This window comes from Pelodiscus sinensis, chromosome 20, assembly GCF_049634645.1.
Source record: "Pelodiscus sinensis isolate JC-2024 chromosome 20, ASM4963464v1, whole genome shotgun sequence".
NCBI lineage: Eukaryota > Metazoa > Chordata > Testudines > Trionychidae > Pelodiscus > Pelodiscus sinensis.
The window spans coordinates 1,639,683-1,657,280 of NC_134730.1; the positions used below are offsets into that span (position 1 = coordinate 1,639,683).

Below are 17,598 nucleotides of genomic sequence, written 5' to 3' on the forward strand. Positions count from 1 at the left end.
AGGCATGAAATATGGATTTGCAGTGACTCAGTGCCAGTCACTTTCCTGTTAAGAGTGACGGATGGCCTGGATGGCCATCATCCTAGAGCTATGTCTGCGGAGTGTTTTACGCATGACTCAAGAAGGCTGAGCGTCCAGCTGCATGTGAAATTCACTCCGGTGACCCCGTGTACGCAGGATTCCAGCAGGGTTGTGACAGCCAGGAGCCCAAGCAAAATAAAAGCTTCTCTCGAGCACTGAACTCTGAGCCCCTGCTGGAAGGCTGCACAGCTCGGGCACAGACGGTAAATAAACCCAAGGACAGCGTCAGGGCACTTCAGAGCTCAGCCATCAGCTTCCCCTTTTAGAAACCTGGCATTTCCAGACAGCATGCTCCCGCCAAGAACCTGGGGTTCCTTCCGCCAGGGAGGGGACGCGGCCTGTGAACCTGAAAGGGATACAAACAGCTGCCGTAAATAGCTCTGCTTTGGCTGGGAACCTGGCAGCCGAAACCTCTGTCCTGGCCGGTTCTGATCATTCTGTTCACTGCTCCACATGCCAGGGCTCGCTCAAGGGGTTGCAGCTCCGTTAGTCCCCTCGCACTATACAAACAGTTGGGGGCTATTTTCCAATGGGCACGATTTGCATTTCTCAACATTAAAACTCATCTGCCGTGTAGTTGCGCAGTCACCTAATTCATTGAGAACCAATTTTGTTGACGGTCTTTTCCCGCCACTTGGCACAACCCTCACTGCGAAGGGGATGTCTGGGTGCACGTGTACGGGGAAGGGCTGCCCCCATGCCAGTCCCCAGGAAGCTTAGCAGCAAGGGGGCTGGTACAGCAGCAAGATTCATGATGCTATTCCTGCTCCAAAGCTGCAGCCCCTGAGGCAGGAAGCAGCTGGGATGCCATGTGACTGGCCTGGCCAGTCACACCCCATGGAGGAGAAAGAGGAACAGTCCTAGCGGCTCCAGCAGCCCCCGGGCGGGAGGTTCTGAGTCACAGATCTCAGGGTCAGGGGCCCCGGCTGCAGTGGCGAGGAACGTGATTGACCATGTCTGGCAGCAGAGTGTCACGCTGGCCACCTCTGCACGGTCTGGCGAGAACTTCCCCCTCCAGGGGCTTCCCAGCCTCCCTGCCGAGAGGGTCTTCAATGCTGGAGGAACCCACCCACCTGCTGGAGGTGGGGCTGTGCCGGCTAGCGGCCCCGAGAGCACGCCCAGAGAGAGTAAAGGAACCGCTCTGCAGCCCCGGCGGAGAGCCAGCTGGCTGGTAGCGCAAGCAGTAGGGGCTCCTGCCTCACACTAGCACTGCCATGGCTGCCCAGGGCCAGGACAAAGCGCATCTGGACAAACTCGCGGGAGTCCTCAGAGGACAAAGAGATCCTGGGAACCTGGAGCAGAGGGAATTAATCTTAGAAACAAGTGGGAAATGCAGCCCTTGGGCGGCCGACGGGCAGAGACAAGCCCAGGAGGAACCAGAGTTCTGCCATTTCTCTCCCTTCCATTAGTTCGGAAAGACACCCCCTTAAAGCTCGTGTGGCCTACAGAGTCACTGCCTTGTCTCGAACCCGAGCATGAAACACCAGCACTAGAAAACGGGGTCACTTGGTGGCTGTGATCTCGTGCGATCCCTTGTCTGTTTCAATTGTCAGCCCTTTGGGGTAAGCTCTGTCTCTTCCCTGGCTGGTGCTGTGCTCATCCAAACAACACTTAGATCTTGGGAAGCGTCTCCCTCGCCAGGAGTCTCGGCTGGTTCTTCTTGAAGATGAGAAGCAAAAGGTCGTTTGTGTATCAGAGAGCGTTTTCTAAGGGCAGCCCCGCTGCTCCTCGATAAAGCACTAGGAACCACGGTAGGGAGCACTAGGAACCACGGTAGGGAGCACTAGGAACCACGGTAGGGAGCACTAGGAACCATGGTGGGGAGCACTAGGAGCCACAGTAGGGAGCACTAGGAACCACAGTGGGGAGCACTAGGAGCCACGGTAGGGAGCACTAGGAACCATGGTGGGGAGCACTAGGAGCTACGGTGGGGAGCACTAGGAGCCACGGTGGGGAGCACTAGGAGCTACGGTGGGGAGCACTAGGAACCACGGTGGGGAGCACTAGGAGCTACGGTGGGGAGCACTAGGAACCACGGTGGGGAGCACTAGGAGCTACGGTGGGGAGCACTAGGAACCACGGTGGGTAAGGATATTGCACCAACAGGGGCTGGGCAAGGTGACGGAGGGGAGGTTGCTTGGGCAGGGCTGATTCTGCTCTCGAGGAGGCCTGACTCCCCTCAAGCCAGTGCAGCTACGCCAGGGGGTGAGGCCACATCAGACCCGCTGAGTCTGTGGACGTCTGGGTTATAAATCCCTCGCTCGCTCTCAGACAGACAAAGCCTCTTCCTACGAGCTGGACGGCTGCCAGGCGGGGACGCTGCAGATGTTCCCCCACAACCCCTGCCCCGAGAGTCGCAGTCCAAGGGTGAGGGAAGGAAACATTCACCAGGGGCTCGGTGCCGGGGCAGCCCGGCTAGGCCTGCACTGGGGCGGCCATTTGCTCTCTTGCTCTCGGGGATCTCTCCCTAGGAGCCCTCTGGTCCCCCGGGGGGAGGGCCGGGCAGCCTATCGATTTTCTAAACAAAATGTAACGTTACCAAAGGGGCCCGTTCGGCACTTCCAGGCCCCGCATGTGGGAAACACCCCACGGGTGAGGCCCCGGGGTTCTGGCATCGGGGGATGGTGCCGGGGAGGACGTCAGGGCAGGGCTGAGCGCTGCTGCACATGGGCTGGTGAGTCTCTTGTGCCACCCCCGTGAGGCCACAGCCCCGTGCCTGGGCGCTCGCTCGCTGGAGCACCCCAGCGGCCTGTGCTAGTTAGTGTGTCATAAAGGAGCTGCCCTCCCCAGCAGGGCCATGTCTCTCACCCTCCCCCCCCCCAGGAGGGCCATGTCTCTCACCCTCCCCCCCCCCCAGGAGGGCCATGTCTCTCACCCTCCCCCCCCAGCAGGGCCATGTCTCTCACCCTCCCCCCCCCCAGTGCCAGGGGACGACCATCCTGGGTGTGGGCAGGCCCGGCAAGGTCCCTGTGCCCCTGTGGACAAGCCCCGGGGCTTAGGGCTGAGGAAATGCACCTGCAGTGAGATGTGCGCCCCACCCATGTCCTGAGGGTCCCGTGCAGAGCGGAGCCCCCCTCTCCCGTGATATCCCTGGCCCTGCGTCCAGCTGGCTCTCTGCTCCCCAGCGTCCGCTCCAGGCCCTGTGGGCAGATGCCGGGAAGGGTGAAACCACGGACCCCGGATAAGCCAGAGCAGCCCCACACAGCTCCCAGGCCGGGGAGCCAGGCCCAGGCTGGGGAAGCGGACAGGCAGGCCGCAGGGGTCCTCCACACCCAGCAAGGAGGAGGTGTTGCCTGAGAGCTTGGCCAGAAGGAGGGAAGCAGGAAGCTGGTGCAGCCAGGCCCCTTGCAGCTCTCAGTCCAGAGAGCTGGGATTTCCCAGGGGAGCCCTAAGCTCCTGGGGGGGGCGAGTCCCACAGAGCCTGGGGCCTCGATCTACTGCACTGACTTTGGGGCGACCCGCTGGGGAGTCAGTCAATGGGGCGAGTCGGAGAAGTGGGGCCGGTGAATAGGGATTCTGCTGCATCTTTGCCCCTTTTTGCAGCTGGAGAAACTGGGGCCCACATCCTCAAAGGGAAGCAGGCACCTCTGGGAGTTAGGCACCTAAATCTCTTTGAGGAGCTGGATCAGCCGGACTTGGCGAGGGTCTCACAGCACACGGGGGTGGAGCTGGGACTATAAAACCGAACTGCCGACCCCTCCCCGCTGCCGTTAACGCTTACAGGGAAGCGCTGGGTCTGAATCCGGCTCAGCTTTCTGGGCCAGCCGGGAAAACCTGTCTCGAGAGGCCTCGCAGTGAGCTAAGTGGTACACATCACGGCTCCTGCCTACACAAGAACACCACTTCCTCTTTTCCTGAGACTCTAAAGAACTGGAGCCCTGCGGGGTCAGCAGCCTGCAGCCCTGGCACATACCACGGCAATTCCGAGGGGATCCCAGTGATGTACAAAGCCGCTTGGGGGGTTAATCTGCTTTCCCAGCCTAATCGTATGTCAGCCGAACGGCGCCAGTGATGTAGACTGACATAAAGAATGGTAAATCCTGGGAAAGACTCCTCTCCCAATGGGCGCTTGTGCGGTACACGTACACGACTGTGCCCCTTGGTGTGCGAGTCATTTGCTGTGCTATTTCTGTTCAATGTGACTCCCTCTGCCCCCAAAGACTTAGGCAGCAATATCAGTGATGAGATCCCCGGAGGCTGCTGAAAGGAGAGCTAATTCCTGCTTAGCCCGGTTGCCAGCTGAACCCTGCTGGGTGCTCTCCAGGCAGGTTCAGCTCTGCCAGGCCCTGGGGGAAATAGGATTAGTATTGCCAGTGTCAGGGAGACGTTTGAGCGCTCTGCTCTGCTCATTAGAGCCAGCATGGCCATGTCAGGCGTGTGCAGCGCCACCTCTTCGGGACTCAGCTGTGTTTGCTGACTCCACTTATAAATCGATTTCCTCTCGTTGTCTCCGGCGCTGAGTCTGCCACGGCCCTGTGGTTTCTTTGCTGGCTCTGAACATCAGTCAGGCTCAGCTGTCAGTAACCCACGTCTGGGAGGGAGGCTGGTGACGTCTCCAGGGCGGGAAACCCCTTGGGCACAGGATCCCAGGGCAGGTGATTCCCACATAGGAGCAGGAAGCCTTTGGGTTGAGGGAGTTTCCTCCTTGAGCACAGGGAGTGTGCGAGTGGCCGTTGCTCAATGTCCCAGAAGTAGCAAGATTTTCACTCCAAAGTCCCTGCAGACGCTAGAGTCCAAGCCCAACTGCAGAGGAAGGACATCCTGTTAGCCGGCTCCCCTCGCTGTTATGGGCAGGGGATCGGCCAGCCCATGCTGGGGCGGATGCACACAAGGCAGTGCTGGCTCAGGATTGCACCAGAATTTCCCATTGAGATGGCGGGCATGTTTCTTGGAGAGAGGACGTCCTTCCAGCCCCCACCCCGCTTATAAAACTGTAGGGAACGGAACCCCACAGAGACACACGAGAGAGGTGCCATGCAGGTCAGAGAGAAAGACGGTAGCACCCTGCAGAGCACAGCCCTGGCCCCTACAGAACCAGTCCTTGTCACAGTTATTATCTGTGCTATTGCCGTGTGCGGAGGAAACCCCACTGCCCCGGCTGCAAGTAGTCCCCACCCCAAAGTTTACCATCTGATGTGTCTGCAGAAGTCAAAGGATCTATTGGGCCTCTTGTTTTCTAGTTTTGATCTATTAAAGGAGATAGTGGTGTTTATTGGAATGACAGGCATGATAGATAGATAGATAGATAGATAGATAGATAGATAGATAGATAGATAGATAGATAGATAGATAGATAGATAGATAGATAGATAGATAGATAGATAGATAGATAGATAGATAGATGGGATGTGTGGGTATAGATAGATCAATAGATAGATAGATGGATACATAGCTAGATGGATAGATCGATAGATAGATACAGGGTGTGTGTGGGGATAGATAGATGGAGACATAGATAGATAGATACAGGGTGTGTGGGGATAGATAGATGGATACATAGATAGATAGATACAGGGTGTGTGTGGGGACAGATAGATGGATACATAGATAGATAGATACAGGGTGTGTGTGGGGATAGATAGATACAGGGTGTGTGTGGGGATAGATAGATAGATGGGGGGTGTGGGGACAGATAGATCGATAGACAGAGGGTGTGTGGGGGGACAGATAGATAGATGGGGTGTGTGGGGATAGATAGATGGATACATAGATAGATACAGGGTGTGTTGGGATAGATAGATACAGGGTGTGTGGGGATAGATAGATGGATACATAGATAGATACAGGGTGTGTTGGGATAGATAGATACAGGGTGTGTGTGGGGACAGATAGATGGATACATAGATAGATAGATACAGGGTGTGTGTGGGGACAGATAGATGGATACATAGATAGATAGATACAGGGTGTGTGTGGGGACAGATAGATGGATACATAGATAGATAGATACAGGGTGTGTGTGGGGACAGATAGATGGATACATAGATAGCCGGGTGAGTCCATACCCATTTCTAACTCCACACTCAGGAATGGCCCTGCATACAAAGGGGACGATCGGAGTCAGTGGGTTAAAGCCTTGTGCACAAGCATGGCCAGTCATGTTGAATTCACAATCTGACAGGTTTTCGTAAAGCCGGTGCAGTGCCGGGGCATGGCCCAGGGATCAGCCTCGGAGGGGACTTGCCCCGTGGGGAGTCACCTCAGCATGTGGGTCGAGAAGCAATGAAAACGCCTCTGGGATAGGGGTTAATGCTGGGGGCCTCCCCCCACGCAGAGCCCAGGAACTATGGGAAATGCTGCCCCACATCCCCAATACGGGGACACCTGTGCAGAGCCCTCCCCCAGCTAGCTCACCCTGTCTCCCGTTCAGCCCCTCCCCACACATTTTCCTGCCCAAAGCTCGGGGGGGCTTGGGGCCAAGCCCCAGGCATCCTTCCCCTCTGAGGGGCTGAGTCCGACAGAGGGACACACACACCTGAGAGGGAGGGCAGGGCGTGGGGGGGTCCCACTGCCCTTTTCTATCCCCCAAGCTGTGCTAACCCCAGGCCCCCTCCCCCCTCAGGCCCCAGTCCAGTGGAGACACAAGTTTGCAATTTCATGTAACTATTTAAGACTGTCAATTAAAACCCCCAACCCACAGCCCTCTCCGCAGCACCCGGGCTCCTCCCCGGCAGGGGGCAGGCAGCAGCCCTCGGACGAACCCTCCAGGAACAACCCCATCCACAATGGACCACGGTTTGCCATTCACAGCCCCTCCATCCAGCTGGATAGGCCATCACTGCCATCCCTCGGGGAGAAGCGTGTCCCTTCTGAGCCCCCCGGGAATCGGATCTGCCTCCATGAAACACGCCCCCTCTCTCACCCAGGCAAACCAAGCCCCGTCGCATGCCCCCTGGCAGACGTCTGTCTGGGCCTCCCTACAGGCGGGCGGGCCACCACACATGCTAACCCCCCCTCCCTCTGCCCTGGGGATCTTTCTTCTGAGACCTCCCCAGTGCTTGTTCCCAGCCCCTGGAGTGCTCCCTCCCCCCCGTGAGAGCCTCTCTCGGGAGAATACATTTCGGCTGTTTCAATAGAGGAGTTTTGCTGGGGAAACACCAGTCAGCCTGGGTTGGGTCGGAGACTTGGCTGCATTGTGCAGCAGCTAATGCTAAGTGACTGCTCCTTTGTGAGGCTCCGGCCTCAGTGCCCCTTGCCGAAGGCCTGGGAACAACCCCAGATTACAACAGGGCACAGGCAAGACATCCCTCCAAGCAAACATTTACTTAAAGCCCAAGTTAACCAGGCAAGCAAGCCAGGCCCCTTGGGTAGCTCGGATCCCAGCACAGACTCTTGTTCGCAGGCTCCAATCCCGATGGGTCAGGGCAGCTCAGACCCTGTTGTGATGTGTCAGCTGCTGCCGGGGTTTCTGCTTCAGTGGGACTGACGTGGCATGAGTCACGCTGATCCTTTTGATGCCGTGTCCAAATCAGAGCCACATGTCTGCTCGACCCGGCCTTCCTGGGTAAGCCAGGAGTCTCATTTGCATCATGACCTAGACAGGACAAAACTCTTGCAATGACCCATTCGAAGCAGGGGCACCTCAGCGCTAGGATCAAACCCAAACACTGGGGGAGAAAAGTCTCCAAGCTGCTCCTCGCCTTGAGCTTCCTCTAGTAAATCAAATGTGGAGGGTCCCGAAAACAGACAGGCCTTTGGAATCAACGGGAGTCCCACGCCCCGTGAGCGTAAAGAGTCATTTAATCCTGCGACTCGGCACGTCTGTGGTCAGAGCGCAATGTGCTTCTGCAGCCCTGCCCCAGTTCCCAAAGCACTTCAAAAACAGGGCTAACTCCTAATAATCCCATTGTACAAATGGGGAAACTGAGGCACAGCGAAGGGCCGCGACATATCGAAAATCTGTGAGCTGGCAGAACTGAGGATGGAGCCACAGGCCAGATCACAATGGCAGTAATATTCAGGTGTGCTCTAGAGAGCTGAAAGAAGCAGACTGTTCAGCCCCTCTGTGCAGTGACCGCAGCTGGGGCGTGATTTTCTTCGGACTACGGCTCTAGGCTCTTCCTCCTTACTGCCCCGTGGGTCTGTGATGTGCCGACGTGCTAGACAAATCCTGCCGCCAGTGTGTTTGGAGCGTGCCCGGAGAGTGCACCCCCCACCCCCTCTCAGACCTGGGTGCATTATCCGCTTATCTTACTGCTTTAGATCTCGGTGCAGGAAGGAAGGCCAGGCCACGCTAGAGGCACCCTTGGCATTCTACAAGGACACACAGAGCACATATTCAATAAACAGACGCCCGTAGCTACTTCCAGCTGAGAATACTGCAGCCATAACAAAGATACCATACAAATCAAGTCCTCCCTTGGAAAACACCAGCCCCCCAGCCGCCTCGCTCTGCCCAGCCTCACACAGCTTCCCCTGTCTCATGATTCAGGGAGCGCAGGGCTATATTCGCATGCAAATATGCTACAAACTAAGAGGGACAGAAATCTCGGGGGTGTCTACACAGCAGAGCTGACGTCGAATTCAGCCGCACAACTGGAGCTGTGTCAATTGTGCAGCTGAAGTCGAAATAGCGTAACTGGGCTTTTGGCACTGTCTGCCCAGCAGGAGGTGGAAGGAAGAGCACTCTCCCTCCGAATGCCCTTACTCCTCGTGAAATGAGGGTTACCAGGAGTCGGAGTCAGAAGCCTCCAGCTCCACATTATTTCGAGATAATGGCTTGCAGTGTAGACACGCAGGAGCGGCCCTAGACGAGCTGCTGGCAACTGGCGCCCTAGGCGAAATGCGCGATTTGCACGCGATCGGCGCCCCCGCCTCCAAAGCCCTCAACGGCCGTTTTTCTTGGCGCCCTAGGAGACTGCCTAGTTCGCCTATATTGACAGGCCACCGCTGGAGATACGCTTTGTTATTTTGGAATAACGTCAGTTATTTGACATAACGCTGCAGCGTAGCCATGGCCTGGGGTGAGATCCTGCGGTCCCTCTGCCAAGGCAAGTCCCCACTGGCTACCCTGAGAGCAGCACTGGGCCCACTGATTTTAGCCTGAGTGTTTTGCATGAGTAAGGACTGCAGAACCAGACTCTCCCCTGGAACGTGCTCAGCAGCGAGCCAAACAAACAATTCAAGGTCTGAGAAACCTGCCTGACAACCAGAGATTTAAGAAGCTCCCTTTGGTTTAGTTACCAACGAGAAAGTTATGCAATGGATTTAATCGTAGTCTGTGGTTACGTATTTATGTGGAGAGAAGATTTCTGAGAGCGGAGAGCTCTGATGGACCAGCCAGAAGCATAACAAGATCCGGGGCTGGAAGCTGAAGATAGTCAAATTCAAACCAAAAATAAGTTACAAATAGAACAAAACAAACAACCAAGCCACCACACGGAGAGGGCGATTCAGCATTGGGACGACTGTCCAAGGCATGCGGTAGTTTCTCCATCAATTGAAGTCTTGCCAGGGCTGGTCCTAACCAATTGGCGGCACCGGGTGACTGCCTGGCTCGCCCGTAGGGTTGCCAGATGGTTTAAAAAAAATACTGGACCAAAAAAAAAAAAGGGTCAGGGAGTAACCAGGGAAACCTGGGCGGAGGATTCAGGAGGTCGGGCTGAAATGTGATCGTGGCCCGTCCCTAAAACAAGCTCTGTCGGCAGCCCCTTGAAAATGGTGGCCCTGGGAGACCGCCTAGCTCGCCCGCCTCTAAGACCAGCTCTGCGTCTTGCTACAGGATCCGCTGTGGTTCACCCAGACGTTCTGAGCTTGTCATTGTCTGACTTATTAGGCCATCGTAACAGTCCCTTACGGCTTTCAAATGTACTGACCTAGTTTACATAATCTGTTCTGGGACCCCGGCGGGCTGGCAGAGATTTGGAGCATTTGTGCAATTGTTGGCACCCCACAATAGTGCGGATCATCATCCATTAACCTTCTGCCTGTTTCCAGGGATGCTATTTGGACCCGGGACATGTGGGACCTTCCCTCAGAGAAGCGGGCCCGTTGAATTTGACTCTGTGTTAAATACGTGTTGCTGGGGAAGGCTCAGAGAGCTGCGCTGCCGGCCCTGGAGACCCTGACGTGTGGGAACAGTTTGGCAGGGGCAGGAATAGTGCCCGGTCCCCACGCCCCCTCCTGCCCTGCCCCGCCCCAACCAGAGATCCATTTGGAGCCTGGGTCCCTGAGCCTGCTCCTGCTATTATCCGCCCTCGTCACAAAATCGCATGGGCCCAGATCCACTTCTGTGTCTAAAAGCCTGGTTCAGTCACCGCTGTGACTTACAAAGCCCCGCACTAGGCTGCCCTGAACTGTAGGTGCCCAGCTGGCACCGACCTCTCCGCTCCTGGGCGTGCGCGTTGCTGCCTCCTTTTAAGCAGGTGGCTGTAGCCTAGCTCCTGCCTCAGCGCAAGAGCCATGCCCAAGCTGGGGGAAGACAGGTGGAGGGGCACCCCACTCGCCTGCAGGGCCTGGGCTGGGCAGGGGCACTCAGAGGCCACCTACTGGCCTTGGTCCCATTCAGAATCTGGCCAGTGGAGGGGAAGCAGCACCTACCTTCTAACCGAGCCCACCGGTTAGACCTGGGCTCGGTTCCCCCTCTGCCTCATGGGGAGCCGAACACGATTATCCTACTTGTGCACCTGCAGCCACTGAGCTGGGGGACGTGCGGCGGGGAAGCCGGGTTCCTGCAGGCTCCCTTCCGTGGCCAGGCTCCATCCCTCTCGAGTGCAGACAGCACAGAGGGAGGGATTCGACCCAGGTCCCCCACGTCCCAGGTGAGTGCTAAAACCACTGGGCTAAAAGTTACGCAGAGAGGTCAGCCTGCTCCCCCTCCCCCGCTGCTACAGGAGGAGCAAGGCAGCCGCCTAATTCCAGAATAGGATCCTTCCCAGGCACGTATTGCTAGGAGGCAGGGACGTGACATTATATGCCACGTTCGTCAGGGATCTCATGATGACACGGCCATGGCATCAGTACGATGCATTTTGTGTAAGACAGGTGATGGGAGGTGTCACGGGGGGCTGTGATTCGTTGATTCTGCCTATTCTGTTTGTGTGCATGTGTCACTCCAGTCCCTAGCGTTAGGAACATCGACACTGGGTCTGTATGAAAATTGTGCTCACTCTGGGCGACACCCACAACCAGCCTTTCCGGGGCGGCATTGAAGAAGCCAGACAACGCTGACGGCCCATCAGCAAAGCCAACGGACTCTGGAAGAACCTCACCTTGCTATGACTGTCCCAGACCCTGGTACGTTATGGCTCAGCAAGGTACGCAAGGACTCTGGGCATCCATCTTGGGGTGGCAACGTTTCCCACAAGCTGAGTTTCCAGCAAAGGGTTCCTGCATGTGTCCAAGCGATATAAGGTGGAGAGAGACGTCTGAGGCTGTTCTTTACTCCCACACCAGAGGCCTCCCCAAACCCCTGAGGAACAAAGACTGACCTGGGGGCAGTGTGGGCCCCCAAGCTAACGGGTTTCTAGCCCATGTATGAAAACCTGAGGATTCCAAGCTGCAAAACTAGAGAATCTACAGCCTGGTTCTATCCTCAGCCAGGGCGAGAGTTTGCTAATTCGTATCCTATCGTTCCAGTATCCTAGGCCTGATTTGCGTTTTTACTAAGTGATCTGCTTTGATTTGTTTGCTGTCACTTTTAATCCCTTAAAAGCTTGGGTTTTAATCATTAATACACGTGTTTGATGTGCTAATCCAAACCAGCACATTTGGAGTGAAATGCTGGGAAATCTGAGCTCAGGGGGGCGGTTGCATTTTCTCTCCACATTGGGAGTGGGGGAACTCTATGAGCTGACACGGTACAATTCCCTGTGCGGTGCCACATGGCATCATGTGGGGTCTATACTCCAGTGAGGGGTCCTAAACTGGGAAGTTGTAGCCTCTCTATTGCCGCGCCATGCAGTGACTGGTCAGGGGCCTGCCTGTATTGCAGCTGGGTGTGCCCCTACCCGTGTGACCGCTGGAGGACGTGTAGCACCAGGAGCAGATCTGCAGCTTTTCACAGCAGCACAGTATGAGAAGCAGCTCAGGCTGGTGGGTCAGAGGGCTCAGCAGTACTCCAGCTCCTGGTGGCACCCCAAGGCCAACCTGTCCCAATGGGCACCTACCTGCAGCCCAGCCTAGGTGCCGTACTCCAGGGGAGGGCAAGGTTTAGCACACACCCGTCATTGGCATCTCCCGCTGTCTGGCTGAGGTAGCCCCCTCCCCAGCATACTGGCTTTGGTGGGTCCCATTCGTGGGTGCCTGTTTCTTCCCCATGCACTGAGGCCCTAACTCAGCTTTGTGGATCACCGAATGTTGGTCCTGTGATGGTTTAGGTCCCACGATGCTGACTCAGGCAATGCCAAAGTCCCTTTGTGGATCCAGGCCCTCATTTCTCAGTGGCAAAGTTCCCCCCCACCTAGGGATGCTGTGAGACCAATAGGTCAAGGCGTGCGAGGTGCCCGGATATTCCGGACACAGCAGCCGTGCAGTGAGCTAGAATACGGGACTTGGGGGGAGAAAGACAAAAGACTGAGGGGGAGTAGGGAGAAGGGTGGGGCATGCTGGAGAAGGGGTAGAGAGGGACCAGATGTTAGTACACAGCCGTATCGCTACGCTATAGGTTCTCTGACTGGGGAAAGGCTTAGCATAGGCTGGCTGGAGCTGAGTGGCAGACAAGGGCTGCGCAGCAGGAACGACAGTGAAACCGCCCAGAGCCCTTCTCATAGCCTCCGGGAAACACGAACCAAGCCCCCCAGCATCCAAGCCAGACAGGGAACCATCTGCTGCATGTCGCAGAGCAGGGAACTGGAGCATAGAGCAGCTAAGTGAGACACACACATCCATGGGCACTAGTCCTGGGGCGTATTAAGACAGATCCTAGATCAGTAAATCCCGGTGGCTCTGCTGCAGTCAATGGAGCAGTCACTGAAGATCTGAGCTGGTCAGGGCAGGGTGCTGCGTGAACCCACACCGAGCCACGGTCCCTTCCCTGAGGGCCCCAGATCAGCAGCTCCCAAACTTTTTACGAAGGCAACCCACAAACTGTGTTTTTGTTTTAATCACCCTCATCGCGTGTCACTTCCCCAGAACTGCAGCCCTATTCCTGGCCCAGTCAGAGGGGAGGCCACGGGGTAGCCTGGAGACTGACCTCACCCCACATGCAAGCCACAGCAGCAGCTCCCATCCTGTGGGACTGAGCCCAGGTCCTGTTTCAGATGTAGTACCAGGAAGTGCTAATGCAGGTTGAGCGTGGGCCAGACTCGCTCTTCAACTTACCCCCCCCCCCCCCCACTTCCCTCTACTCTGGGCTGGGATAGTGTATATTTACCTAAATCAGAGCCCAGGGATGGGGTAATCTGGTCTCGACTAGGGATGTTAGATATCGGTTAACTAAATAGTCAATTAACCTCATGAATTCTTATCAGTGACACGGCTAGTAGATAGCCCCCAGGGGCAGCGCCAGCAGCCAGTGCGCTCTGGCCTCACTCCCGAAGACCTCCCTGCCACTCGTGCTGCTGCCTCCACATCAGAGGCAGCAGTGCAGGGAGTCAGGGGGTCCAGGAGGAGAGCTGGTTTAAAAACCAGCTCCCCTCGCGGACTGGCTGCCTGTCGCTTTGTGCTGCTGCCTCTGATAAAGAGGCAGCAGCGTGGGGTGACAGCAGCCCGTCTAGGGGGGTGCCTGATCTCCTGGACCTCACATGAGCATGACCAGCCGGGCCGGGCCGATTCGCTGGTCTACGCAGCGCCGCGCCCCGGGGCGGGGACCTCTGCACGGGGCCCCCCTGCAGCCCCCGCGGGCCGGGCCGGGGCAGGCGCGCACGGAATCTATTAGCGGCCCCGGGGCGCGTGCGGGGGGCGGGGCTGGTCTCCCCTCTGGGGGGCGGGGGTCAGCGCCCCCCCCGTGCACGGGCCTCTCTCAGCCGATCGCTTCCGCTGTTCTTCCCCGCTGCGCCCAGCGCGGAGCCGCCTTTGCACCCGGGCCGGGCGCCCCCCGCCGGCTCGCCCCTGAGCCGCGCCCCCAGCGCGAGGCGGGGCCTGGCTACCACGTGACCGGATCCGGGCGGCTCCCTTTCCCGATTTCACCCGCATTTCCGGCCCTGCTTCCCCTTCCGCGGGGCGGGGCGTAGGCAGCAGAGCCCGCCGCACCCCGAGCCCCGCCTCCCCATGGCGCGTCGGGGCCGCGGCCCCGCCCCTCGCTGTGACGTGCGGCCCGGCCCCGCCCCCGAGCCCGCCGTCACAGCGGCGGCCCCGCCCCCGCGGAGCCCGGATGAGGCAGGCTTCGGAGCCGGGCAGGCAGCGGGGAGATGCTGCCGCCGTGACAGGGCTGCGCGCGGTGAGTGGGGGGCGCGCGGCGCGGGCGGGCTCCGGGCAGGGCGGGCCGGGCACGCGGGGGGGCTGACGGGGAGCCGCCCTGTGGCGGGCCCGGGGCTCGTGAGGGAGCGCGGGGCCCGGGGGCGGGGGGCGCCCGGCGGGGCCGCGGTTCCTGCTCCGCAAAGCGCACGGGATTGGCTGTAAACTGACAACGGGGCAGGTCCCGCCCCCGCCTGCCATTGGCCGGAGCCGGAGCCCTGGCGAGCTGCGATTAGTGACGGGGGCGTCACTCACCGGCGGCCCCCCCGGCACTGCCGGCCCCTCCCCGCGCCTCTGGCCGGCCCCTCGGCTGGCGCGTGGCAGGGGGGCCGAGTCGAGGGCCTAGGGCCCCAGTGCGGGCGGGGCGGTGATCAGCGGGGATGTGGCACCTGAGGGCGCGGGGTCCCCGGGGGGGGGGGGGGTCCTTGGGCTGCCAGGCGCTGAGGGCGCGGGGTCCCCGGGGGGGGGGGGGGTCCTTGGGCTGCCAGGCGCTGAGGGCGCAGGGTCCCGGGGGGGGGGTCCTTGGGCTGCCAGGCGCTGAGGGCGCAGGGTCCCCGGGGGGGGGGTCCTTGGGCTGCCAGGCGCTGAGGGCGCAGGGTCCCCGGGGGGGGGGTCCTTGGGCTGCCAGGCGCTGAGGGCGCGGGGTCCCCGGGGGGGGGGGGTCCTTGGGCTGCCAGGCGCTGAGGGCGCAGGGTCCCCGGGGGGGGGGGGGTCCTTGGGCTGCCAGGCGCTGAGGGCGCGGGGTCCCCGGGGGGGGGGGTCCTTGGGCTGCCAGGCGCTGAGGGCGCAGGGTCCCCGGGGGGGGGGTCCTTGGGCTGCCAGGCGCTGAGGGCGCAGGGTCCCCGGGGGGGGGGGTCCTTGGGCTGCCAGGCGCTGAGGGCGCAGGGTCCCCGGGGGGGGGGTCCTTGGGCTGCCAGGCGCTGAGGGCGCAGGGTCCCCGGGGGGGGGGTCCTTGGGCTGCCAGGCGCTGAGGGCGCGGGGTCCCCGGGGGGGGGTCCTTGGGCTGCCAGGCGCTGAGGGCGCGGGGTCCCCGGGGGGGGGGTCCTTGGGCTGCCAGGCGCTGAGGGCGCAGGGTCCCCGGGGGGGGGGGTCCTTGGGCTGCCAGGCGCTGAGGGCGCAGGGTCCCCGGGGGGGGGGGGGGGGTCCTTGGGCTGCCAGGCGCTGAGGGCGCAGGGTCCCCGGGGGGGGGGGTCCTTGGGCTGCCAGGCGCTGAGGGCGCAGGGTCCCCGGGGGGGGGGGGTCCTTGGGCTGCCAGGCACAGGGACTGCATGATGTTCAGGGCCCACAGAGATGGTGCGGCGGTTGGAGGAGCTGGGGCTGTGCTCACATGACTTCAGCAGTCTGGGCAGCTGAGATGATGCTGACTACAACTGACTGGTGGGTTGGGACAGAGGCTCCTGTCAGCTGTCTGTGAGAGAACCTGCTCTTAGTGGATTTTTCTCAATGGTTATCTTTTGTGATGCTGAATGTGGTTTGTCCCTGCTGGTTAGTCACCTTCATGTCCACTAAACCTATGGTTAAAGCCCACTTTCAGGATTACTTTTTTTGGTGAAGGCAATCCTCAGGGCCTGGAAAGCACTGTTGGGCAGTAGGGTTGGATTGCCTTTCTCTCTCTGTCTTTCTCTTTCTCTCTCTCCTATATATTGCTTGCCAAAAGTGGTAGTCTCACTGCTGTGTATGGAAAAAGGGAAAGGTCTGCAAAATGTTTGCTGTCAGATGGTTGCTAGGATACATAAATATGCTCATGATGTCAAATGCACTTAAGTCCAGTGAGTCATTGAAAATACTATTTCTGTTCCTGCAGAGAAAAGGGCAGGTTTAGGCGTTAACTTGGTCCATTCTTCAGGAGAGACTTTTCACCAGGAGAGGGATGCCCTGAAAAGCTTAAACTAAGTATCCCAAATCTGGTGTGAGGCACGTGAAGGCAGTGGGAACAAGCAGCTCTTTGCTGAAACCCCAAGGAAGGATCCAACTTCACAGCTTCTTCCCACACACACGTTGTGCCGTATTCCAACAGTCATTCGTCCGCCTAGCTAGGGCTCTTGCAGTCTCTGTCACTGCTGTTCCTTATGAGAGATTGCTGGTGATTGAAATTGCCACTTGTCTTCCTCCTCCCCTTCCCTTTGCTGGAGCATGCTGCCTCTGCAGTGCATATTACACTCTGCTAGTCAAGGAATCTTGTGATTTCATACAGGTGAAGAGATTTCTGTGCCCATCTCTGGGCAGAATGTTTGTATGTTGTAGTATGCACTTGTGGTTAGAGTTGTGTGTCTGAAATAGTCAGTTATAATCGATTTCTGATCTCTATTTAATTTGTCCTTGTTCAGTTTAAAACATATAAAATTCCCTTTTTGATTTGTGCAACTATATACTTAAATTGCACTGACATAACTACAATAGATCTGTCACCTTGGTTGTTTCTGATCTGTACACTGTAACTATGCTATTAATATGAACTAGAGGATGGTCCAGTTTGGATAGAATGAAAATTGTGCTTTAAAGGTCCAGTTCACCTGATGGAAACAGATTCTGGAGTAGTCTGGAAAATAGCTCCTGACGATAACAGAAAATCTTCATTGTTGCAAAAGGGGATGTCTTGTGTCCACAGTTACTTCTGTGTTCTCTGTCTCTTGTAAATATTAGCTGCTTAAAGATTGACTTAGACTTGTGGGTAGAAGATCAACAACTCTTTCGCCCCCAATAACACAGTCAGTCACATGTTTCTTGCTACAAAATAGTTAAGAATCCCTGGTGTACTTGGCATAACAAACCATTCTATCTCCAACTTCTCAAGGTTAGAGAAATTGTTCCCTTAATAACTTTTTGGTATTGATATCCATTTGGGAGGTATCAGAGTCCATTCTGGGTGGTGCTTATGGCACTCATACTTGGTCACGACCCTTCCCCCATACATTTGCCACTGTGCTGCTGTGGAGGTTAGCATGTCGAGCTTGTAGTGCTTTAATAAAGGATTTGGTGAGTGCCCTTTTACAGAGGTTTTTCTGGTGACAACCAGTTTTTCTGACCAGAAGGCTGCTGGAGAACATATGGAACAGGTATTGTCCCTTCTGAGACCAGTTTGGAGTTGAATATATTTTGCTGATGCTGCACTCAGTCCCCCTAGCTGGTCTTGCATGCCACAGTTTCATGGTTTTCTTATGCTTGGTTAGGCTTTGGGGAAAA

General features: G+C 57.8%; 1 protein-coding gene across 6 annotated transcripts in view; it reads left to right on the forward strand.

Annotated features, from left to right (window-relative positions):
* The first annotated feature begins 14,250 nt into the window (after window positions 1-14,250).
* The window catches only part of NDEL1 (nudE neurodevelopment protein 1 like 1), a 39,305-nt gene continuing 35,957 nt past the window's right edge, over window positions 14,251-17,598 (forward strand). For 2 of the 6 annotated variants that reach the window (XM_075903469.1, XM_075903465.1), the window contains exon 1: window positions 14,251-14,398. In XM_075903469.1, coding sequence (XP_075759584.1) covers window positions 14,333-14,398 — 66 coding nt within the window. In that variant the 5' untranslated portion in view covers window positions 14,251-14,332. Of the gene's footprint in view, window positions 14,399-15,642; window positions 15,793-17,598 lie in introns of those variants that run through there. The other 4 variants (XM_075903470.1, XM_075903466.1, XM_075903467.1 and 1 more) reach the window with 4 other exon arrangements.